We start from the raw sequence: 25,983 nt of genomic DNA, 5'->3' as shown, positions 1-25,983 counted from the left end.
CAGGCCTGGCTTGAGTACACCCCTCGACCTTTCTGTGCGTTGATGGCGTTGTGCGTCCAGAAGAGGGAGTGATTGATCTGGATTGACACAAACAGCCAGTGCCCTGCCTGGCCTGTCACACAGCATCACTGGGTCATTGTAGCATGCCTGAATGCCAGATGAAGAGGGATTGAGAACACACCAGGCGGTGACCTGATGCAGGCTGCAGTTCTGGGCAAACTGGAACACATTTGAACAGAAAACAAAAAGGTTGTACCATATATAAAAAGTTACCTCACAATAAAAAAAAGTAATGTATTGTTTTCAATTGCATTATACAGTCCAACGACAATTTACGCTATGAAATGGGGATCTGATTTTTAAATACACGTTTCATTAACATGTTTGTTCTGCAATCTTTTGGTCATTGACTCAAATTTTCACTGACAACAAAGTACTTATAATTAAGCATAGTCTACTGAATACCTGTCATACTCAACTTTATGTGTCACCATCATGCATATAAAAAACATTTCAATGTCTACTGGCCAAAAAACAACAGTTATGAATGTTGCTGGAACACTTTTCCAAAGAGGTCCTGTGACATGGGGTTTCATAATAGAATATTTTGTACTAGATTGTCTGGGTGATTAATTATTTTAAGCAATATAACTTACATTTTATTTCAGATCACAGGGACTATGGCATATAGTATATTTTCTATCTCACTATAACCCAAGCAACTGTTTCACTGTATTATTTTAAATGCCCAGAACAGCCTACTTACAGTATCCATGGAGGTGCCAGAACACTACTTATAAACTACAAACTCCGACGCTGCCTTCCGCATGTTTGATGACGTCACAGGGGCATTTCCCGTAGTAACCTTTCCTGTCTGCCGGGTTGGTGCGTTTGCGCCTCCTGTCTTGAAATAGAGGTGAAGAAGAGTTTACTTTTCAGAGTTCGGTGTTTGCCTGGAGTAAAAAGGGTTTGCTGAGGCAGAAAGCCCCTCTTCACGGAGCTAAGATGCTGAACATGTGGAAGGTTAGGGAGTTGGTCGACAAAGCGTAAGTAATCTCTAAACTATATCGCCTCCTTTAGTTTACCTGTTCGAAAGAGACACGTACCCAAAACTCTGACGTCACTGTAACAAGTTAGCTAGCCTGAATGCTACTAGCAAGTTAGTTAGCTTACCTTGAAACATACTATTTATCCGTCTTAAGTATTAATACCCCTCCTTTCTCAAAGGTATGTCAACGTAAGACGACATTTACACGTTTATGATATTATAAGGATGGTGTTTATGGGTGTTTTCCCGACAGTTCAATCGAGCTCACTTAGCTAAACCAAGCTAGCTAATTATCTAGCCTGCTGTGCTACGGGGCTAGCAGAGTCGGCTAGCAGACTAAGCTAGTTTGACAGCTCCTGTTCACTTGTACCTTATCAGCTCATATCATCCAGCACTGTCTAGAAACTAGGTTTTAAACTTCATTTGGAGGAGAAATGCGCAACTCTCCGGTGATATTGTTATGACACTTGTAGCCCAGTTTATTGGACTTATCCAAGAACAATTATATAATGTGAAGAATGTGTGTGCAACAAGAGATAATAAGTGCAATAAGAAAACTTATTTATATTTATCATTTCATTGTACATTATTCCCCTTTGTTATTGTTTTGTATTATATCTTTACTTTAATACAGTGTATAACTTCTGTACAGTTTATTTTAAATCACTTAGCTGTTACTACAACTTATTTATTATTATTTTGTACTTTCCAACTCTTTTTTTTTTTCTTGTAATGCTATTCTATTTTATATATAATTTTAACTTTTTTGTAGAAGCTGACTCGGAGAAACGCACAAAAATTCCAATGTACCTGTACTGTCCTGTACCTGTGCAAATGGAAACAAACATCTATTCTTATTGTAACAACAGCTTTCGTTGTTTATTACTGAAAACTTAGTGACTATCGTTTGTCCTGATCCCTAACCCCAGTTTACAACCAACCAGTCGGACAATTAAGACCTCAAGTTGTTAAACTATCTTCCATTGTATATCAGAGGCAGTAGAAAAGTTGTTGTACAGCAGCTGTACACTCATTAATCCAATCCACAGTGTGTGGCAGTCTTATCAAATATGTACATGTTAAATAACTTTACTACTACATATCAATTTATAGTGTTATATACGGTGGCCCTGAAGTGCAAAACACAACAACAAATCAAAAAACACAACTAAAGTTAATGTCATTGTGTTTTCTTATTTGTCATTGTGTTTTTTGATTTGTCGTTGTGTTTTGTAATTTGTTGTTGTGTTTTGCACTTCAGGGCTACCATAGTTATAGGCTACTACACCAAAGATCAATAAGATGGCGGTGCAATAACAACATTACTATTTAGTGACCAGTCCCTGCAGTGTGAAACTTGTTGGTGGACGTCCGGGGGATTTTCTACTGCATGAATGTTGTTTATTTAAGAAAAAGTAAGAAACATTAGTTACTGTCTACCTTTCCAATTGCATTTGATTTCACATGAGATGGAGAGTGTTCTGATTGTCTGGCTAAACTTTAATCAAGGGACAAGAAGCATGTATCATATTTTGTACACTGTGCGTTCCTCATGATTATTTGCATAGTTTGAAGGTAGTGTTATTCAAGGCCTGCTTGGCCAGCGGCTGTAATTTCGTACCTGAAATTATCTACTCTGGACTTGGGCAACACCTAAGGGGACTATGCGTCTTTTGTTCTGCTTTGGACTCTCTGGTTTGTGTTTAGCTGCTGACTATGTGAGCATGCTGTCTTGTAGTTTAGGACTGTAACAGGCAATTGCACAACTTTTCCTTTAAGACTCAATAACTAATTCTGTATTATACCTTCCTTTTCAAAGCCTTTGTCTTCGTGAAGAATGACCTTCTGGATTGTGTTTTTCCCCACATTTAGACATAATATAGGGTGGAGGCAGAGTAAGAAGAGAGAGTTAGACAGAAAAATGAAAGTTACAGAGTAAAGGAAAGGGACTTTCCCATGATAATATTTATCTGAAATCAAGGGTTATGAGAGTGTTGAGAGAGAGGTGACATTTAGAAATGGTCACTTCACTTTTAGTTTTATGTTGATAAAATTATAGTAATTGTTATAATGTGCCACAAAGCCTCGAGTCATTACATCAACTGGCATAACACAACCCTTCCTGTTGTGATAATAGTGAGGATTTGCTGAGCCAAGATAACACATGAAATGTTTCTTCATGTTTTGAGTAGGTCTTCCAAGCATGAAAGGAGCATATAATATATTAATTAGAAAATATAGTTTGCCTCATTAGTAACTGCAAAGGATGTTTTTTTGACAGACACAGCCTCACAACATTTAAACGGAAATCTGTGTGATGGTGTGTCACTGTGTGTATCACAACTTCCTTTTATCTAGATGATATCTGGGACAGGAGCCACGGCTGTGAAGAAGACGCATCACTACATCACATCCTCTTGTGTTTTGCTTGCCATTTATGCTAACATACAAAGACTCTATGCATGGAGAGAAAAACATCCTCCAAGTAAACTTAAAACTAAAATAAATCAGCAACATTTGATAAACACTGAGTTTTTTCTAGGACTGCATCAAATTTGAGATGAGAGTATTACCATCAGAAATCAGCATAAAACAAATTTGTCTTGATGTCAGTCTCTTTTCAAGCGTACAGGTACCTTAACCTAGAAAGTTTATTTTAATTGACCATGGAAAATGCACCTGGCATGATCATTTTCAAATAATGTTGTTGGCATAAAGTCATTTTACTCAAGACAGTATGTTGATGGCATGGTAACCCTACCCTGCAGCTTGCAGTAGTGAAACAGCCCTTCTCTACAACCACAGAGAGGGTGTATCTCTTGCATCAAATCAATGCTGCTCTTTCAGCCCATGTGCATTTTATTGCTGATGTGGCAGTGGTGAGGGAGGGATGAGAAGGTGCATGGTTGAATGTTTTGCCTCAAGATGTTTTGGCAAAAGCTGTGACAGGTCTCGCTGTATAATCTGGAATAAGATTCTTGTTGAGTTCTAAAATGTGCTTACATTGCCCTGTAAGATTAGTTTTTCTATCTAAAAGAAAACATGTAAACCTATCATACATGCAGTGCAAAATGGCTTGGCTTTATGTTAAACATACTGTTGGGAAAATGCATTGGAGTGCTGATACACAGTTCTGCTTGCAGCAAGCATTGCAGGAACTGGAAAGAGAACCAGTTTATCCAGTTATTTCAGATTTCCAAAACAAATTTATAATAAGCATGTTCAAATTAGAAATCTGTCATTAAAAAAAATTAAACAAGGTCAAATAGTTGATGTAAACTTAACTATGCGCACAAGTGAGTTTTATGTTTTTAGAATATTCTCTGTAGGAAATCCTTTGTCTTCTTAGCCCCCTCTGTGACATACCTCCTTTACAGATGTGTCGTTAGATGTGTGGGTGTTAGCTGTCTTAATAAATGCTGGTTTTGACAGCATATATGTGGAGATATTGTGGGCCAATCAACAGCAGTCACAGTTAGTTTGTGGTCTTCGTGAGCAGATAAAAGCTCATGTTTGGTTTGTCTTAGTTTGTTGTGTAATCATGATACTGATTATGTTCCCAGACAAAACCTGCCAACCTTGTTGAGTACATAATACAGTCTCAAGCTGCTCATTATGCTGTTATGTTTTTCTATATTCATGAATTTGAGAGGTTCAATCATTTGTGTTTATTACAGAGACTGTTTGACTTCTCTTCTTTTGTTTTCTTTTTAGTCTTACAATGTCAATAGGAGAGAGGGCTCTCACAGTGGTTGCAGCACTGTCTCACTTTAAGTGCTGTTTTAAGTCACATTTATGTTTTTATATTGTCCCAGATTTGCTTTTGCTTGTGTTGTATCTTGTTTCAGGTTTTGACTGGTGGTTAGATTCAGAGCACACATAAAAGCACTCCCTATTGTCCCATGATCCTTAGCCTCTGGATGGACAAGGGTGTGGGCGCGGTTGTAATGAGAGAACCCTTCGCCTTTTATTGTTTATGTTGTTGGTCCCAAAGAAGGCCACATCATTCGAGCTAAAATGCTATATTTCTTGAAGAATAATTTACACAGGCATGATGTTTTTTGTTGTTTTTTTTTTCATTCTTTTCACAGAACCAACGTGGTGATGAACTACTCAGAGGTGGAATCTAAAGTCAGAGAGGCCACCAATGACGATCCCTGGGGACCATCAGGACAGCAGATGAGTGAAATCTCTAGGTGAGAACAACAGTGTTGAATGAAGACATGTCCTGCAGCAAACCCCAAGCTCTTTTGTAAATAAATGTAAGATTGTTTTAAAAGCACTTGTCAGCTTCAGGAACATTTTTTGGAGCTCAGTGCTTTGGACATTTTCCTCTGTATTGACCACAGGATCCTTTTTTAGTTTAGCATTTTTTTGCCATGCCCACAAAACCCCATGTTTCCAAGGTAGTATTTATCTGCCAGGCTAAAACTACTGTACTATGGAGGGCAGTACTGAACACAAGCCTCACAATCACTACAACATATAAACAGCATGCATTCAAACTGCTGAAATGACTGGTTACAGTATCAGAGGTAGGGCTGAAGTGGCTGTTTTAGTTTTTTGTGCTTTAGCTGGAATTAAAATGTCTGTTACTCACTAAAGACAATGTGTGATAACAGTGTTTTTATATTATTTGTAATATTTTAATATACAGTTTGTCTCACAATAAATAACTAAATTAATCGGATGTTCGCTGCATATATATTAAGACAACTATCTAAAATAATTCCAAAAAGTGTATTTATTTCCTCCATGTCGTTGTCGACCATGTTTTCACTGCTTATCTCTTTCTTCTCTGCCATTTGGGTAGCTAACCTCACAAGTGTCACCAAATTGACCAGAGTTCATCTGTGGCTAATTGACAACTTCCTTTTGCTTCTTCTGTCTTGCAAAATGTTTTGAATGCGTGGACCTTGTATGCATGGCTCCATCTGATAGGTCAAATGTTTCCCTGCTGAGTCAAAATGCATGACGTGTGCACAAGGTTTTTTGGTTGCTGTTGTTGTTTATTCTCTGCAGGTGTTTATTCCTACACAAAGTCAGACATGTTTGACTCTTTGATATATTATTGATCTTATTTGTAGTGAAGATGCAAACCGAATGTTCTGAAAGAACCTGCAGTTCCTGAAATACCATTAAAGTGTGTTACTGCAGGCTCCTTAGTACACAGAGATCTTAGTTAAAAGGACTGAGCATCCAGCTGTTTGTTGTCACACCAGAACAGACAAAAACATAACTCCCCTTTTCTCTTTATTCTGTGAACCTTTCTTTAATCAGAGCCACGTTCATGTACGAGCAGTTCCCAGATGTGATGAACATGCTGTGGGCCCGCATGCTGAGAGATAACAAGAAGAACTGGAGGAGAGTCTACAAGGTCTGCCTCAGTACTGTTGCAACATCCCACAAATACACAGGCTGTGTCATGCACAGATTCTCATACAACTCCAGGCTTATTAGCTCAAAGTCACAGGTTTGATTTGAAATCAAATTTGGGCCAGAAAAAACTAAAACCAATGTGACTCAAAACTTTTTTTAAATGAGCCTCTGTTAACAACACTACTACTTTTGCTTACAGGACTGAACTATCAACAACATATTTTCATTTTAAACAAAGAACATGAGAGAGACATGTTTAAAAAATAATTACATTTTTTGAAATAAGTAAGAAAAGAGTTGGCCTTAAACATTGGAAGGGCTCACCCTGTTAGGATGCTAGGAAAGGAGAGAAGCAGTCCAAGAAATAAAAGCATACCAATAACTCATACAGTTGAAAACCAGGACCGTGATTACAACAAGATTTAAGTGAAGACGGAGACGGAAGCCTTTTTTTCTCCTAATGCTGTTGTGTGTCTGTTTCTCAGTCACTGCTGCTGCTTTCCCATCTCATCAAGAATGGTTCAGAGAGGGTTGTTACCAGTTCCAGAGAACATCTGTATGACCTGAGGTCATTAGAAAGCTACCACTTTGTAGGTAAGATATCAGTCTTTGTTCTTTTTTCTGTCCTTTATACTTATTATTGTTATTGTATGTTGGAGGAGAAGAACCAAAACAAAACCGAAAAGAGAATGCTTTCCCTTTTTGTCTAATTGGGCTGTAATTGGTCAGGCACTTTCTACACCTCAGCATTGTAGCATTTAGTGTTTATTAACAGAAGTATCCGTTTGAGCTGTAATGAAAGAACCCATGTCTTAATCACTGCTTAGTCCACAAAATCTTAAACCACACACACAGGCACCAACTGCCTTAAAGCTGCTTTCATTGTTTCATGTGTTTATTTAAGGTGCAGTTTACAAACGAGAACTTCCTTGTACAGCGTGTGTGTGTGTCTTTTTAAATAGGTAGTCATGTAAAAAGTAAAAGGTGCTTGTTAATTAATTATCTTGATGTGTACTTGTGCGTCTTCACATTTCTTTCTCCAGATGAAAATGGGAAGGACCAAGGTGTGAACGTGCGTCAGAAAGTGAAGGAGCTGGTGGACTTCGTGCAGGATGACGACCGGCTCAGGGAAGAACGGAAAAAGGCAAAAAAGAACAAAGACAAATACGTTGGGGTCTCGTCAGACAGTATGGGATACCGTGGTTACTGTAAGTTCTTAAATTATTTTTATTCAATGCCTCGTTCTATTTTCCTTTTCACCTACTGGAATTCTCTCCCTCCAGCGGGGGACAAGTTCGAGTCCAGCGAGAGCCGGCGGGAAAAGTGGGACGACGACTGGGAGAAGAATAAAGGACAATTTCCCTTCAGCGAGAAGTTGGGCGAGATTAGTGACAAAATTGGCAGCACCATTGACGATACTATAAACCGATTTAGGAAGAAGGAAAGAGATGACTCACCAGATCGATTCAGGTAGGAGACTAACCAAACATCTTTGTTTACTATGAAACTAAACAAACCAAACAAAACAAAAACATCAGCCCCATCAAAAAGGTCCAAATAAAGAAATGAAATCTGGCAATTAATCGAGAATTAATTTTAATTAGGATGTTGTCTTCCCACGACCATGAAAACAAGAGAATCGAGATCAAACGCTTACTATGTGGCAGGTCGTGTTTGTTTGTTTGTTTAAACATGGTAAAGGTTTCAAAGTATGTGTTGTTATATTTTAACAAGAGTACATCACCACTATCTCAAAAACATAGTTCACTCATTTTTATTTATATATATATATATATATATTAACATTTATTTTCATTAATTTCTTGTTTGTCAAAGTGTTCACAATGTTAAGTGTTTCAGCTCAGTTAATGCGTGTTAAAAACGTTGAAAAGTCAATGATTAAACCTGTGAAGTAATCGTGACCTTAATTTCAATCAAAAGAAATCATGATTATGACTTCAGCCATAATCAGCTCTAATACCAAAGTTCACTTACCTGATGCTGTTTGAGTTTTTCTACTTGTTCTACAACAAATAGTCCTTTATTTTCCATTCTAAAAACATTACAAGCACTTTTCAAACTTTTCAATTATGTTGTTTTTAACCTGTACAAAGAACGCTCTCAAACAGAAGAGCAGAGATTTAGAGACTGCATGTCGATCCATAAAGTAGAAAACAGCGAGGTTTTACACCCAGCCAGTTTATTTGGAATAGTATTATTTTTGGTTCCATGTCGAAATAGTAAAACAAAAAGTCTTCTGGATATCCTCACATAGCTGGCTTTCTTAAATAAACAACTGTCTCCATAGTGACCATGAGGATGACCGGGGTCGCTCGTCTCAAAACGGGCAGTCAGCAAAAGACTTTAAAGATGAAGAAGAGACTGTTACCACCAAGAGTGTCCACATAGTCCAAGCAACAGAGACCACAGCAACACGGAAGAGAGGAGGGGTCCCATCCAGGAAAGTAGACCTGGGGGCCGCAGCCAGCTACATGGGAGACAAAAGCCCCAACAGCACCACCAAACAGGTAGACCATAAAAGAGAACACACATGTGAGGAAAGATAGAGTTTTTCATGTGTTTGATTATTTTCTGATGATTTTAGCCCCAGCCTGCAGCCCCTCAGCCCACCAGCACCGGCCTGGCCGACCTACTAATGGTGGACACAACACCGAGCAAGCCTGCTGCTACAGGTAGGATACCACAAAGTTATATTCTGACATGTTGAAACTCTCTAGTTAGTTGTCTTACCAGGAGCAAGCTAAGGAGATTGGTTCATGTTGCAGTCCTCTGGTTTCAGCATATAAATTAAATCTGGATGTTAATTATAGCTAAGGGAATAAACAAGCAGAAGTAAAACATGACTTCTACTAGCTCAGGATTTACTTACATGTCACCTACTCTCAGTAAACAAACTTAGCGTCAGTAAATCCAGGATCAACTGTTTTGTTGAGTGCTACAACATTGTTGGAGGACTAGACTCTGGAGTGTCGGTGCCCAGCTGCTAAAGCTAGCTTCAGATATCGGGGACAGCAGGGGGAGGGAGTTGATGTATAGGAACTAAGTGCACCAGATGTTTTTTGGAGCATTCCCTGGTGCATGAAGAGGGTGGGAGAGCTGAACAGATGTTTGGTCTTCTCCACCTATCCAGTGCTCCCCCCTACACTTCTGACACTGAAGGAATGCTAACTATGTAGGAATGACACCTGGAGCCTGCTTGTCTAAAATTGATGTGTTAATGTGTCTCTTTCACTGCAGACCTGATCGGTGGGTTCGCTGACTTCTCCTCGCCTTCTGCTGCCGTCGGCCTCTCCTCAGTAACTGGTTGGTTTCAGGACTTTTCTTGGTTGTTTTTTTTGTTAGTGTGTGCATGTTTGTGCTCTGCTGTTGCAGCCACACTGCTAGAATATTCAAAGGGATGCTGGGAGGAAGCCCTGGCCATATGGAGCCTGCTACCTGCTCTGCATAACAAGAACAGACACACATCGACTCCTGTTATAGATGACAAGGAGACAGGGACAGAGGAAGATGTTGGTGGGGGTGGAGAAGGCGGGGAGAGATTGAGAGGAGGGGGAAGAGACAGCAAGGGGGTGCCAGTTCAATGAAAATTTAAAATGTGGCACCAGTGGTCACTGAGAATGCCCTGGAAAAAAAAAAATAGACCGGCCTCACTGAACACTCCACTGATCCCTCAAATTGCTGTGACAGCTTAAAATTGTCTTGAGCCACTATTGTTTACAACATTGTGCAGTTATTTACACAGCTCGCTATACAAACATTACTGTTGGGATGGAAAGGTAAACATTCATCATACTTTTTCTTTTCTCTGTGTTGTTTCAGCAGCGCCAGCCGCAAGTAGCAACGGAGAGTTTGGAGAGTGGAACGCCTTCCCTGGAGGTCAGATGCCAGCATCTGTCCAGACCGTTGACAACAGTGGAAACGACCTTTTTGGAGGCATGACAGCAGGTCCTGCCTTGGCCCCTGCTCCCACCCCCATCTCAGCTGCAGGCGCGGCTCCTCCCTCTGCAGACCTGTTTGACTTGATGGGGCCAACGCAGTCCCTCACCTCCTCGCAGAGCCTCAACTTCAGTATGAGCAGCACACAGAGCATGAGCTCCACAGTCCTGGCCCAGTCTATGTCGCAGGTATGCATGATTGCACCCAAAGCAACACACATGTATCCTTTTGTTAAATAATTGATTTATGTACATATCATTACAGGACTCGTGAAGGGGGGCTTAAATGTCACAGGTGGATGCAAAAAATCCCCTGGGAAATTGCAACACACTTTCTGGTTTCAGGAGTCACATAAACAAAACTGGACTGATAAAGTTTATATTATAGATTATAGATGTTTTCAATCTTTAATATTCTGAAATATGTGTAAATTATGTTTGAAAAATGTGGCAAATATTTTTATTGCAACTTTTTCTAACTTTAAAAAAGTGAATGATCAACATAATACACAGATACTTTAGTAGCTGCTAAGAAACTGCATTTAGATAAATAGATATTGAAGTCACACAAGGTTATAAGAGCAAAGCAAAGATGTTCATGTTTTGTAGCCTGCAATAGACTCAAGGCAAATCCTACAAATTTAAAAAATGATAAGCTTCTAGGCTAATGCTTAATATCAGCAGAGGAACTACTGTACATGCTTTCAAGATATTTTGTGAATGCTCCCCAAGGTCCTTAACTTTGAAATTGGCTTCTTTTTTTTCCAATTTCAACTATGAAAACAATGAATCAGAGAGCCACTAGAAGTTAATCAGTATCAATACTTAGCAAAAATATTGCTAAGACTACACTATATTTCAGCCCTGTTTAAACTGTATCTTGATCTGAGTATTTTTACTGTTTTGGCTAGAACAAAGACTGAGGTTTGAAATACACATTATATAATCAACGAGCACAGTTTAACGTTAGGCCAGTTGTTAGGTGCTGTTTGTTCTAGAAATGGTGTCAGACACCAACCTCTTTAATTTTGTGAACATACATAAGTGTTATGATACAGTTTCTGGCGTGCACATTTAAGCACAAAGAACCTTTTAACAACTTATTAAAAGAGAGATAAGTCAAAGTCAAACAATGAAAGAAACTTAAAGTTGTAATCCAATATGAAAAACAAGTTCTCACATTTACTGCAGGTTTACGCTGCTTATTGAACACATCAGTCGTTCTGCCTTTATGATAAAGACATACCCTGTGTGACTGCACAATGGTGGAGGGTTAACATTCAGCCTCAACAGATGCTCGTCTCCCCCCAGAGACCGCCCCCTAACCACCCGCTCCTGCTGTTACTGACACACAGAATGAGAAGAATCAGTTCTGAGTTACAAAAAATTAAAAAGCACACACAAGCCGATGGATGTCGACTGTATTTCTATGTTAAAAGGTTGTTGACCTACTTAAAAAAAAAAAGTGCAGTCTTTGTTTCAGTGGGAAGACACCCAGCACTTCCTTTTTCTACTTTACTTTACATGATATGTTTGAGTTCAGAGGGAGACTGTAGCAGACTCCTCTGACACTATCCAGGTTAAGTGGGTCAGGCTCAAGGTTTAAGCACTCGAGTAATAAGCAGGAAGTGTAGCTTTTCATCATGTATTAGTGAATTGGAGCTTATATGTATCTTTCCACTGTATAATTGTGTTACTTAAATCATTGATGAGCTCTTTTTCAAACATTGTTTTTGTCTCTAGCCTCTACAAAACATGGGGGCTTCTCTCATGCCCCTCCAGCCTCTGCAGCCTGGAATGGCCTCTCAAGGTGCTGGAGCCAAAGTGTCCCTCCCCCCAACCTGGTCAGACCCCTCAGTTAACATCAGTCTGGACTTCCTGGGTCCAGGCATGCAGCAGCCCAAGCAGAGCCAGCCTACACTCAACACCCTCCAACAAGGTGAGAGGAATGTGAGGTCTGGTATGAGTGGGGGGAACACTGCAGCGAGGCTCTCCTTCAAAGCACTCTGCATCAAATGGGATTTAAAATTTGGCATTTTTATTAATTGAGTTTGTTCTGTCATGTCCAGGCAACCAGGCACCTGCCAACATGCTCTCCCAGGGATTTTCCAGTATGAGCCTTGGACCTACAACAGTCAGACCGTCTGCAAATCCTATGATGCATCCTAATGCTGGTTTGGGAATGGGCATGGGTATGGCCCCCAACCAGGGCATGATGGGGATGGGCATGAACATGGGGATGCCACAGGCAGGTATGACCATGGGGATGCCCGCTTCCATGGGGATGGGGATGGGGATGGGGATGAACGCTACAATGGTCCAACAGCCCAAACACGATGCCTTTGCTGATTTCGGCAATTTTGGAAAGTGATGGATCTGGAGAGCGAAGATAGTGGAGCAGTATCAGCCTCTCTCTCTGTCTCTCTCTCTCTCTCTCTCTCTCTCTGTCTTTCCGTCCATTGGTAAAGGATTGTTAAGAGCTGCAAACAAAGAGTACTTGAATATATTAACTATCACATACCAACACCCTGCAATCTCCTTAATCTTTTTTTAAGTAATGCTGTGTAGTGATATGGATCTAAATGAATGTGTGTGTGGGTTGTGTTTGAACCAATGATCTGTCTACTCTGGGGTTCTGGTCAGAAGCACACTGATGACTGTGTGCCTCGTCCGTTACTCTCCAGTCAGGGAGAAGAGGGAAGAGTGAATGTCGGGGATTTGCTTTATAACTTCAATCAAGTCAAATCACCAGAATAGCAAAAAAAAAAATCTATCAGTAGCTGCATAATTCTTGTAAGATATATTCTCAGTAACTTTACATGATCAGCCATTTTAACTTTCTAATGTACATTTAAGAATGAATGTCAAGTTACCTCTACTTTTTTTTTGTCCTTGCTCTTCCTTTAAAGTGTAAATAGAAATCTGCAGCCCTTAAAGATAAGTTATGAAGTTCTGATATGAGAGGTAGTGACGGTGTTGAATCATACAGACCAAATCTGAGATGAATTGAGACCGATGACGGAGCACATTGACACCTTCTCTTTGTACATACCTGTCCACACACTCCAAACGTGGCCCATCAGTGCTGCAGTTCATGAATGAGTGGAGTGAAGGTGGTTGATTCATAGAAGGAGTGTCTCCTTTAATCAACCATCATTTTGTGGCCTTTCTTATTGCTAAATAAATTATCTATTTTACTTATGAAGATTATAATCAGTTTGCATCCAAATGAGATAATCAGTGGGTCGAAGGAGCCTCATACAGGGGGGTTGTGGGTTCTTCATAATAGTGCCTGAAAGACCTTGTTTTTCCTCTTCAGTTATCCTCTTTGAAGGACACATTGTGACTGTGCAGTGTTGAGGATGGAGCTTCTGTATGATGTACAAAAGATGTCTGTGAACTTGTCTGCTCAGATATCAAATGCAATTGTATAATAATTTAACTCAATCTGTTTTGTTTGTCCCACACACATCGTTCTAGTTTCCACTCAATTCAAAGAGAAGAATCTAACTTAACTCAACACCTCAAGTGTTGATGCCGACTGTTATTACGATCATGCATCGATCTGTTGTTTGTTCAATGTTCACCTGTGTGTCCAGGTAAACGCTGCCTTCTTACCTTCCATCTTCACTATTGATACGCATTTAAAAAAAAAAACAGTGTTGCTGTCATAACCGTCCTCACCAGTCTGCAGGCTCTTTAGATCATCATAATGATGGTGTGAGAGGAAGCAGTCTGTACACACCCAGTATGTAATAATGGTTGGATGAGGATGTGTTGTGGGACAGCGCATAAACAATTCAGCTGTACAGCGTGCACCTGACCTGTCAGACGTACAAAGCATTGCTCTTCAGTGGTTCAAGTGCCTGTCGATGGTTCTCTCCTGACCCTGATAATAAGTGATTGATAAGTGACTCTTGGCTGCCTGACATTTTGAGTTTGTCAACGATCAGATAAATAATTCACTGACCAGAGCAGAGGGCAGTGGATAGTGCAGCGCCAGGAGGATTCAAAGTTGTGCTCTCTCCGGCTCTCCCAAGGGCTCAAGAGGCTGAGCACACTAACACATAGTAGCTTTGTACGAGTCTTGAAGAATTAAAATGACCAAAATCTGTTTGCTGTTTTTTCTAAAATATATCAGTAGAGGTTGTTTAATGCATTTTTTTTCTACTTCAAATTGTTTTGATTTTCTCTGAAATGGGATTGTTACTGAAACACTAGCATATGCAAATGTAAAAAAAAAAAAAAAAAAAAAAAAAAATCTTTTGAGAAAACTTAATTTTTGCATTTTTTTCCCATTTTTATTTGATTTACACATCAAGATTCTTTATCTACAACATTAAACAGTTGATTGAAATGTGTTAATGGTGTGTGTTATTTGGTGTGATGTGTCATTAGCCTCGTTCAAAAGAGCTTCAAGCAGCAAAAAGGGAAGCCACCGCGCTCGACTTTCAAATTACATTTAGTTGATGCGAGTTTGTTAACTTCATTATTTGAGAGGATAAAACAGCCTTCGATAAAAACGCACATGTGAAGAGCTAAAGGGAGCAGATGTAGGGAAGTTTAATATTTACACTTATGTAAGAAAAAAAAAACTGATAGGAGTATGAACACTTAAATCTTTGTGATGAAACACCTTGACCATAACGTGTGTAGAGAGTTAATTACAGAAAACAGCTGATCCCTACTATTTCATTAAGTATTAAAATAACCATTCTGAGTCTTTACTGTTTCAATACTCCTCCAAATCCTCGGTGAGTTTCCTGGATGGCCGGATTACTGAAGGGTTGTATGATTGTGTTCTTTCTTCCCAACATTAATGCTTTGACCTTCCCTTATTGTATTTAGTTGGAACACATTGGTGTGACAAACAACTCAAACACAGCTTGCTTCACACGTTTGACCCTGTTTTAGCTCTCTGGAGAGGAAGGCTGTTTAATGGGCTATATTACTAATATTGTGATACATTATGTGTAATGTTATATAGTTAAAGCTACAATGTGTCCTATTTATGCACAATATATAGAAAGAGGGTCACTTAAACCTTGCAGTCAAGTAAAGAAACTCAAATGAGACAGACTGAGAAACATTTTAGCAACATACAATCACTGTGTTTCACTCATCATCCAAAAGTAACCTCCACCATTAAAAAAAAAAAAAAAAAAAAAGCAACATCTTTACAACTTCCATGAGATGCAGTAAATTGTGCTTTTATGGGTAATGTGCCCATTAAAGAGTAAAAGCAATCTGAGACGTCAAGACAAATGACAGCTTTTGAGTGCCATCTGCAATCTCCAGCTTCACAAACTCAATTATTCATAATGCATTTATGAAGTCCGCTGAGACTGCGCTGTCATTCCTGTTCAAACTAACGGGAAAAGCAACATAAAGGGACAAGCTCTTTGAGATGACAACGGACCCTATAAGATGACACTCGTGTGTTTATGCTGCCACCTTCTGGGTGAAAAGCGTAATACAAACACAGCTGTTAAAAACATGTCACAATAAAGAAAAGACAAAAAAAAAAAAGACTAGTGACTTTTATAATTAGAACTGAGGAGCTTTTATTCTTCAAAAACAAGATCCATATCAATATGATACAACAGCCCTCGTTTGATTCTTTTGAATCTAATTAAATCATATCTCTGTCAGTTCAGTGATGGTATTTAACACCTTCTGTTACAGATGTCTGGAGTAAAATGATATTTAAATTTCATTGAGTAAGGTTGCAGCGATCTTCAGGGTAAATAACAAACAGAGATCAGAGAGGCTGTGGGTTAACCAGGATGACGCTCTCCCCTCGGATAAACAGCTGGTTGACATGTCGAGTGTGGACCTTCCCGTACTTCTGGGACTCTTTCTTCTTACACACTTCTGGACCCGGGGTCTTCAGCGACACTTTGCGTTTCTCTTGTGTGGATGTATCGCTGCCTGAAGGCTTGGACTGGGGCCTGCTGTCCCCGCTCTTGTCAGCAGGTTGAGCAGACAGGTGTGTTAGGTGTGGAGGCTGCTGCAGGCTGGAGGACTCTCGGGCGCTGCGCTTCTTTGCTACGTCTTCAGCTGCTGAGCTCTCCTGGAGCTTCAGCTTCTCAAAGAGCTGGACAAAGAGTTCAGGCACATTAGTGTTTGTGGTTTAAACATGGAGCTTGGATTTCAAAATTAAACCTCCTTTGAGGTCAGTATCTCCACCAACACACATTTAAGACATAACAGTATGTCTCTCTATATAGTCCCCGATGTCACCAGTGAGGTCTGCTGGAGGGGAATACATTTGATATATTTTATGGGGTGATTTAACTATTATGTGACTGCTAAACAAGCCAGATGAGCTGCAGTTTATTTGAACAATGTGGATTTATTTAACTCTGCAGGATTCAGATCAGAACCTTTTTTTTTGGGGGGGGGGGGGGGGCTTTTTGTGCCTTTAATGTAGAGATAGGACAGTGGATAGAGTCAGAAATCAGAGAGACAGAGAGTGGGGATTGACATGTGGGAAAGGAGCCACAGGCTGGATTTGAACCCGGGCCGCCCGCTTTGAGGACTACAGCCTCCATACATGGGACGCGCGCACTAACCACTGTGCCACCAGTGCCCCAATCAGATCATAACTTTAACAACACTGCTCAATAAATGAAAGGAACACTTTATCGTCATGGTAGAACACCAAGGCCTATTATTTCAGTATTTATTTAAACAGGTTTTCCTCTTACGTTTAAAAAAATAATCACTTCCACACACTCAGTTCTCAAAAACATCTTCATCCACATGATCGTGAAAATGCAAAAACACACTGTTACGGCTGTCATGAGGATGCCAAGTCAACAGCTATGTCCTTGACATTCAAATATTTTCTCTCCATTCCTCTGTAATGAACAGTTCATTCAATTTGTTTCTGAAAATCTTCACCTGTAAGGACTTTACCCAAAAGGTGCGTTTTCAGTGAAACACAGTTTGTTTGTGTACTAAAGGCACCTCAGTCCAAAAAACATAAGGGACATCAATCTGTCCATTCAGGGAGCACAAGTGAATCAATGTCACCTGTTCTGGTGCAAATAAAAGTGACAAAAGTTACAATGAAGCTAAAAGCAAGACGGTTTTGCATGTGGTGGTCACAGACATTGTCTGTCTCCTCATCCTTGAGGACTAATTATTCTCTAGTTTTGTGTTCTGATAGTTTCCTTATCACTACTGGTAGCATGAGGCGGTACCTACCACCTCCCCAGCTCCTCCAGGATGAATCATCCCAAACTGCGGTCGTATGAAGGTTTGTTGTAAATGGTAAATGGACTTGAGCTTGTGTAGCACTTTTCTAGTCTTCTGACTACTCAAAGCTCTTTTACACTGCAGCTCACACCTACACATTCACACACTGATGGTAGAGGTGTCCATGTAGTGAGACCATCAGAGGTAAATAATCCCATTCATACGTCGCCGACAAAGCATCAGGAAGTGATTGAGGAATAAGTGTCTTGCCAAGGACACATCAGCAGCTGGTGATCGGACCCTCCGGTTGAGAGACGACTCTACCAACTGAGCCCGTCTTGTGTCTGCCAGAACATTCTCAGGAGCCTGGAGGAGATTCCAGGAGACCGGCTAGACAGGGCATCAACACTGCAGCAGGACCGCTATCTGCTCCTGTGTGCGAGGAGGAACAGGAGGAGCACTGCCGAAAAAAGCCCTAATGTTCTTCAGCAGGATACTGGTGAGCATGTTTCTGACCAGTCAGAATGACTCCATGAGGATAGCATGGGCACCCCCCCTCCTCCAGTGGGACCTCACAGCCCGGCACCCTGCAGCATGACTGGTTATTCACCAGATGAGAGCAGGTTCACACTGAGCACATGTGACAGGCATGAACGAGTCTGTGGATACCATGATGAATGTTATGCTGCCTGTGACATCACACAACATGAGGGTGATGGTCTGCGGAGGCATATCCTTGGAGGGTCGCACAGACCTCCATGTCAAAGCCAACAGAACCCTGATTGGACGCTGAAGGCAGTGATGTCATTGACTGGCCCTCTGGTTTCCCTGACTATAGTTGAGCAACTGAGGGACTTTATGTATCGGTGCATTCGACTAGTACCACAACAGATCCTGCATCTCCCCGATGCTCTGATTTAAGTCTTGGGGAAGATCCCCCATGACACCAACTTATCAGGAGCATGCACGGACGTTACACACACACACAAATTCACACATGTCGCAGTGATTTTATTTTTTTCCCTCAATGAGTTGAGGATTTTGGTTTCCATTTGTTCTCAACAACTTCTACAATGTTCATCAGGAGACATTTTTCAACCTCAATATTTCATTCATCAAGATCTGATGGGTTTTTTTTGTGTTCCTTTGATTTTGAGCAGTGTTTTACCAAGGAGGAGAAATATTTTCAGTCAGAATTACAATAAAAACTGATGTTTACCCGAGTAAAGGTGAGGGCTTTCTCATGGTACAGAGCTTCTCCAAGCAAAGGCTCTCTGTACGTCTCATCCACATCCACCATTGCCTGACAAAGAGAAATATTAAATATATGGTAAAAGGTCGATATAAAGAGACAAAAGATAATGTACCTTGGTTTAAAGTTAAAAAAAAGTTTAAAAAAACAGCAAATGGAAAGATTGGCAATGGGAGAGCTGACCATGTTCCAGAATTTGTCGAAGGCTACGACAAAGCCGGAGCAGACTCCCCTCAGCCCCTTGAAGGTCCTGATGTGGACCCGGACTCTTATCCTCTCCTGGACACATCTGTACAGCTCCCCCAAAGGACTGCCTTTACACACTGAAGACACATGACAAACACACTGATCACCTCACTCACACACCAACAAAATAGACAAGTATATTACTCTGAGTCGCAAAAAGATGTCAGCCATAAAAAGGGTTATTAAGTGCTTTAAGGTGGGGTGTAGAAACAGGTGACAAAATGCATCATTAGCCAAAACATAAAGAACACGCATGTATCCATACAGGGGGAGGGGTACTAAATATAAAGTGCATGATTATGAAAATGATGTGGATTACTGACTACATGTCCCTCAGTCACCACATTCACTACAATGTTTTCAACTATAATCAAACACCAAATGAAGAATATCTTTTAAAAGGACAGTGTTCATTCTACAAGATAACTGAAGCTGTTCTTCTAGTTCAGGGGTGGGCAACTGGCGGCCCCCATCAACCCTCAACATGGCCCTCAGGTCAATTTTTACATATCAATTCATTGGAAACATGAAGAAAAACATGACTAAATCTGCCATGAAATCATGAAAACCCGATAAATGTCCATAATAATATTTAATCACTGATATATGTTGAGTTAAATTGGAGACATAATTGACTGTAATCTTTTTTGTATCCTACAATTTGGCCCTCTGGCAGTGAGAATTACATGAATGTGGCCCTTCCCTGTTCTAGTCACTTATATTTCTAAAAGAAGTGATAGATTGTGGGATGACTGGGGTCAAGAAATGGGACACTATTTTTGCAACTATTGCAATGTGCAGAGCTTAATAATATGGAAATGTACATCTAATAATTCCCAACAAGACAAATTCCATGTTCTGGTAGAAGCAGAAGAAAAAAAAGATCAAGACTATCAACAACAACAACAACAACAACAACGTGTTGCTGTAGTTGAACCTACAGGGCATCCTCGTCAGGACATTCTTCTGGGTCTTCTGCCTCCTCCTCCTCGGTGTGCTCTCCTCTCCCTCCTCTGGATCTTTCACCGGGTTCTTCACCATCAGCTTCTTCAGTCTGGCGATACGCTCCGGGTCCGCCACCCCTCTCATCGCCTTCTGCCGCTTTTTCTCCACATTCTCCGGCTTGGCTCTTCCCCGGCCGCCCCTCAGAAAGCTCTCGTACGCTGACACGTTGTTAAAACATTTGACATTAGGAAAAGGAAGCGGCACGGTGGGCGAGTACAAGGCCAGCAGTGGGTCAAACTTGTCAGAGCAGACATCTATTTTATCTGCGTCATGAGCTGTGCTGCTTGTCTCCGGTTGACTCTCTGATACTGACGGTGTGCTCCGGCAGGTTGCAGTTGTTGTTTCTTTTCTGCCTGTAGGTGCACTTCTTCTTTCCCCCTCCTCCATGTTTGAAAAAGCCGCAGATGAGCACACGGTGAAGCAGGAAACACTAGGAAAGTTGTACTCGTCGGTTAAGGTTGAGCAGTCACTCTGGACCCATTTCAAGGGACTTTTTACAGAGCAGATACATGAAGTGAATGACTTTAATCCCCAAAGCTTTAAATAAGTGTTGCTTTCCTATTCTCCAAGTGAAACTTCGTCTCAGTTTGTCACTTGAATGTGAATGCTTTCTTTAAAACCCACAGAACCCCCCAAAGAGAGGACATAGCATACATATGCACTCCACGTTTAGAGAACATATTTACGTCGCCTCTTACTAATAGACGATCTATGGTTGCTATGGTTGCAGTGTCCATCCGTCTGCCGCTAGATGGTGCTAAAACACAGACGATGTTTGCTAGCTTCAATGTAAATCCGTTTGTTTTTTTAAGAATTGATGATCTATTACAGCAACATGAGATTTTTTATTTATGATAGTGCGTTTTAAGAGAAGGTGAACTATCAACTTAAAACAGTAAGCTTTTTGTTTTGCATGTGCTGCGGAACCTCCGTCCATGTTAACTTTAGTATCACTACGACAGATTTCGCTGACGGACTGTACACAAACCAACGTGAGTGAGGTGACGCCTGTCTTTGAATAACAGTAGATAGCAATTGTTAAGATCTATTTTTGCTTAATCATCTCTTCTTATCATAATATTGTTTGTTTGACAAACAAAATATGAAGATATTAGTGTTTGGATTGAACATCACGATGCATACAGAGGAGAAACACTAACACCATGTGATGATGAGATCGATTGAACATGGAAACTTATTATTCTTTAATGAGATCAGACATGAATTGTAGTTTGATTCTAATAAAACACTAATAAAGTAGTTAAATTGTTTTATGTGAAACATTTCAGCCGTGTGAATGTTAAAATATTTGTGTTGTTCTTGATGTTTCTTTTTAGGAACTAATGCTGATTGGAAAGGCCTGCAGATTTGTTGAATGTATCAGCTCTGTGGGTGTTGTTGGATCCTTTGCCTGTCTTCATACAAAGTCCAGAAACATGGCCAAGAGCAAGTTTGAGTATGTCCGCAACTTTGAAACAGATGACACCTGTCTGAGAAACTGCTACATTGTTGTGAGACTCGATGGGCGCAATTTCCACAAGTGAGTCTATTTTTATTTTATTTTTATTCCAAAGCATTTGTGATCTCTGTAAAGAAACATGTGGTGTGAAACCCTGCTGCCTTTCTTCACTCCTTTGTCTGTTTTTCTTTCAGGTTTGCAGAGCAGCACACGTTTACAAAGCCCAATGACAACAGAGCCCTGGGTCTGATGACCAGGAGTGCACACTCTGTCATGGAGGAACTCGAGGATATCGTCATCGCTTATGGTCAAAGTGACGAGTTCAGCTTTGTCTTCAAGAGGACCTCCACATGGTTTAAGAGGAGAGCCAGGTATTTTGAGTTTGACAACAGAACATGAATGTCATGATTTTGAATGAATTCTGTCTTCTGATCTCTGATCTCTATTTCATCTGGCAGTAAGCTCATGACCCACGTGGCCTCCCAGTTCTCCTCCTCCTATGTGTTTTATTGGAAGGACTATTTTGGGGAACAGCCTCTCTTGTACCCTCCAGGCTTTGATGGACGTGTGGTCTTGTATCCTAGCAACCGCAACCTCAGGGATTACCTTAGCTGGAGGCAAGCAGATTGTAAGTGCATACTTTGATCAAACATTTTAAAAGGAGCAGAATGTGTTCTTTGAACTGACCAGGGTGAAGGAGGCCGGACTGAAAGCGTGCATTTTGTGTCTTTTAGGTCACGTTAATAATTTGTACAACACAGTGTTTTGGACGTTAGTCCAGAAGGGAGGACTCACCACAGTCCAGGCAGAAGAGCGCTTAAAGGTGAGAGCAAAACTTAGGTTAACTAAGATTAATGAACTATACTTAAATCTACTATGAAGATGTTTCACTTTTGTCCTGCATGGCTGCAGAGACAGGAATTCAAAACAACTCTAGAAATAATCAATGTGATTCCTCATGGTCCTGTTTGCTTCTGTAGGTCAAATGCATCATCATCAAATTCACTCTGTTTAACACACAGATAAAAACTCCTCACATTAATTATGCCGGGTCAGATTGATCAAAATAATAATTCTCCAAAGGAGGATTGAAGACATGATTGAATATTTAGGTGCTGCTACATGCTGCTATGTGATCGAGGCTAATTGTTCTCTGATATTATGGGCAATATAATAATCTAAACAATCATTTATCTTTTAAGGAACTTCTTAACAGTGAATGTATGAGCTCTGTAAACTGGGTTAAGGTAGAACTATATCTAAGACAACAGTTTAATCATTTACAATGAAAAAACAAACAGTAGTTTATTTTTATTGGAGATAAACACCAGGGGGCAGTGGACACCTTGCCAAGCACTTGGGTTGATAGGAACCCTTTTTTAAAAAAAATATTTATTTTGGAGCTTTTTGTCATTTAATCAATCAATTTTTTATTTGTATAGCGTCAGCTGAATTAGTGCCTTTACTGGAGAGACAGGACAGTGGATAGAGTGTGAAATCAGGGAAAGAGAGAGTCAGGAATGACATGTGGGAAAGGAGCCACAAGTGGAATTCACCTTGCCAAGCCCTTGGGTTGATAGGAACCCTTTAAAGGTCTCAGGTGTGTCACCTGATGGACACAGGTTTTTTAGCAGGTCAATGAAATGTTTGTTTGTGATGATCTGAATGAAATGAAGAAACAGTGAGTCCCGACTGGACGTTGAAAATATTGCCTGCGATCGATCTAACTAGAGTGGTGCATCAGTGGCTGTTTGTTGAGTTTATGTGGTTTGTTTTTAAGTTTATCTTAATTTGTTTTCTTTGACAAATAGCCCCGATAGGTTCTATTATTGTTTTGTTCTGACTTAGAGGAAGATGAGTCCTGTGACCCAGTGAGGCATCTTGTTTGAACTGATCTCTGTATTTACATCTTATGTGTAACTGTGTTCTGTCTCCCTCTAGGGTACACTAGCTGCAGACAAAAATGAGATCCTGTTCACTGAGTTTGACATTAACTACAACAAAGAAGCTGCCCTGCACAGGAAAGGCACCGCGCTCATCTGGGAGAAGGTGAGCTGCAGACAGGTGTGACAGTGACATCACTGGGGGGGGGTCGCTGTCCCAATGTATGAGTGAGATTTATTTTACCCCACAAAGTTGTATCATAGTATCCCACAATGCATTTTGAAAGCAGTGTACATGCCATTGCCGATGCACCAATACTCAATCTAATATTGAACGATTCTGTACGGCGTCCATGGTTCAATGCACGCTTGTGAATGGAGGTATTCTAGGTCAACACGCTTCCATTCATCGTCTTTCTACAACATCTTCTCTGTTTGTGTGTGCCTGAGAGTCCATGAACTGGGATAAGGAAACTCCTTCCTGCTAGTAAATATCCAATCACTATGCGCTTAACTTAGGGGAAGCTGACAACACTGGGGTCAGATTTCACACATTATTGTTATTATTATTGTTGTTATTGTTCTTTTTTATTATTATTATTATTATTGTTGTTGTTGTTGTTGTTGTTGTTGTTGTTGTTGTTGTTATTGTTATTATTATTATTATTATGACGGATGATTGGATTGGAATTATGAATGGAGGTTGCTGTTGAGATGTTAACCAGTAGACTGCTCCACAGATTTGGAGCGGCCGCCATTCAGGCTCTGTGACGTCAGGGTTTCATCCTGAATCTAAAGCATATAATATAACTAGACAAAAAGTTTTTTTTTATTTTTTTAAGCAGTCCTCTGTAGATCGATGTTCATACCACTGTGAAATGAAGGAAGTGTTGCCCTCCATGTTTAGAAAAACACAAGTTATAATGAAACGTTACCGCCATTAGAATGAACTTTGTTTTTTTAATGAATTCATAAACATTTCTTCTTCATGACAGATGTGTTACCAGCACTGATCATGTTTATTTTTAAATGTGGAGTGCAGTGACTTCCTGTTGTGTTGATGGTGTCAGATTAAAAAGTCACATTTCCATACAGCTGAGATAAACAAATATGACAGATATGGTATTTTTCTAAATTTGTGCTCTTTCTTTGAATAATTGAGTTTCTTGTTTCTTGTGTCCAGCGAGATGAAACTATCGTCAAACGCTTGAAGCTACCAAATGAAGAGGAGAAGGAAGTGCCTGTGACTCGCAGCAGGCGGAAGGTTCAGTCCTACCACACTGATATCATCGGAGATCAGTTCTGGGAGGAACACAGCGACATCCTGGAGGCCGACAACTGCTAACAACTTCTGCACTGTGGGAGGAAATACTGAACATTGAACAAATTCACTGACTGTCAAACTTCATGCCTATGAATGTTGGAGTCCTTTAAGCTTTGATGACTGACTTTGAGGTTTAACTCTCCTGCAGCTGGAACAAATGCTGACTTTCATGTTTAAACTCCCATCACGCTCTTCAAGCAGAAGCTTTTCTGCTGACATTGCGTGAAGGCATCTGTCATGTTCAAAGTGAAGCAGATATGAAGATTTTTATTATCTTTATGGAATGAATGTTGTGCACATGCACAGCAGTTTTATACTGAACAAAGTCAAACTCAGACGTCTGTAAACTCCTCACACAGCTAGTGCATACAACTCTCCTACAGTTAATTTTCCAAAAACTATATCCTCATATAAAATCCTGAGTCACGTAGAGTACTACAAGCCTTTAAACTGTCAGCATGTTGATCTTGATCATTTTTGGCTCCATTTTTTTGTATTTTTACATCTATGTGACTCTTCTTTAAACGAGCTGAGTTTCTAAATGTTGGATTTTTAGAGATTCAGGATGCCTTTCTGAAACTTGTAGTAAAAAGGGTGTGTCACTCTGAGGTAAAAATAAGCAGAGTAAAGCAGAAACCAATACCTTGGCAGGACGAGTAGTACCCTATCTTACAGACAGTAAACCATTTAGAGATGTGAATGGATTCAGTGGCCGGTACTGTCATCAGTGCTAAGAATACCTCACACACCCTGCATACACTCTATCCTCCTGACATGTGCTCTGTGGAATATTTATCCTCACACTTATAAATGACCCGCTCAGTATGAATGGCTGCTGGAGGATTCAAGTGGCAGAAGCTTACTGTATTTAGTTACTGTAGTAGGCTCGGTTACTGTCGGGTATTAGAGCCTTATTTTTGGTTTAGTGACTTTGTTAGAAGCCTGTTGCTTGTGTACTGTACTTTATGTAACCAGGATTCACCTCATCTGTTTGCATTAGGGATCAAATGATTTTACCTGTTATAAGAAGTCGTCTTTATTACAAAACAAGCCCTCCTGGTTGTTGAAGTTCTTTGACATTGACTTACTTGGGCCCATGCCAGACTGGACACATACGGTGACTCGACATGTGGCCCTGTAGTATTAAAAACTTTGAGTGTGTTGGGGCGAGTGGTGCAGTTATTTAAAGGCAGCATGTGTTTACATGCAGGGATTCAACTAAAGCCCA

General features: G+C 40.3%; 3 protein-coding genes across 5 annotated transcripts; 2 read left to right on the top strand and 1 right to left on the bottom strand.

Moving 5' to 3' along the window:
• The first annotated feature begins 860 nt into the window (after positions 1 to 860).
• clint1a (clathrin interactor 1a) lies at positions 861 to 14,744 on the top strand. Of its 2 annotated transcripts, none has more exons than XM_020647772.3 (12): positions 861 to 1,046; positions 5,140 to 5,244; positions 6,329 to 6,425; positions 6,913 to 7,021; positions 7,471 to 7,635; positions 7,711 to 7,897; positions 8,736 to 8,955; positions 9,033 to 9,120; positions 9,686 to 9,751; positions 10,271 to 10,572; positions 12,127 to 12,322; positions 12,453 to 14,744. In XM_020647772.3, the coding sequence occupies exons 1-12, from the start codon at positions 1,006 to 1,008 to the stop codon at positions 12,752 to 12,754; spliced, it is 1,878 nt and encodes a 625-aa protein (XP_020503428.2). In that variant the 5' UTR covers positions 861 to 1,005; the 3' UTR covers positions 12,755 to 14,744. The 2 variants fall into 2 exon arrangements, with proteins under 2 accessions (XP_020503428.2, XP_020503427.2); XM_020647771.3 differs by having other exon boundaries at positions 10,268 to 10,572.
• lsm11 (LSM11, U7 small nuclear RNA associated) lies at positions 14,530 to 20,539 on the bottom strand. The gene is made up of 4 exons (XM_020647780.3): positions 20,026 to 20,539; positions 19,022 to 19,161; positions 18,806 to 18,889; positions 14,530 to 16,480 (listed from the first exon to the last, which is right to left on the bottom strand). Exons 1-4 carry the CDS (start codon positions 20,474 to 20,476, stop codon positions 16,145 to 16,147), a joined length of 1,011 nt encoding a protein of 336 aa, XP_020503436.1. The 5' UTR covers positions 20,477 to 20,539; the 3' UTR covers positions 14,530 to 16,144.
• Positions 20,540 to 20,881: 342 nt separating this feature from the next.
• On the top strand, positions 20,882 to 25,916 carry thg1l (tRNA-histidine guanylyltransferase 1-like). Of its 2 annotated transcripts, none has more exons than XM_065958391.1 (7): positions 20,882 to 21,090; positions 21,427 to 21,629; positions 21,743 to 21,919; positions 22,007 to 22,176; positions 22,283 to 22,371; positions 23,490 to 23,597; positions 24,615 to 25,916. In XM_065958391.1, exons 1-7 carry the CDS (start codon positions 21,025 to 21,027, stop codon positions 24,774 to 24,776), a joined length of 975 nt encoding a protein of 324 aa, XP_065814463.1. In that variant the 5' UTR covers positions 20,882 to 21,024; the 3' UTR covers positions 24,777 to 25,916. The 2 variants fall into 2 exon arrangements, with proteins under 2 accessions (XP_065814463.1, XP_020503456.3); XM_020647800.3 differs by having other exon boundaries at positions 20,883 to 21,081.
• The last annotated feature ends 67 nt before the right edge of the window (positions 25,917 to 25,983 follow it).

The sequence above is a fragment of the Labrus bergylta genome, chromosome 9 (genome assembly GCF_963930695.1).
Source record: "Labrus bergylta chromosome 9, fLabBer1.1, whole genome shotgun sequence".
NCBI lineage: Eukaryota > Metazoa > Chordata > Actinopteri > Labriformes > Labridae > Labrus > Labrus bergylta.
Note: the sequence above shows the minus strand (reverse complement) of the source record. Positions and strands in the feature narration are given on the sequence as shown.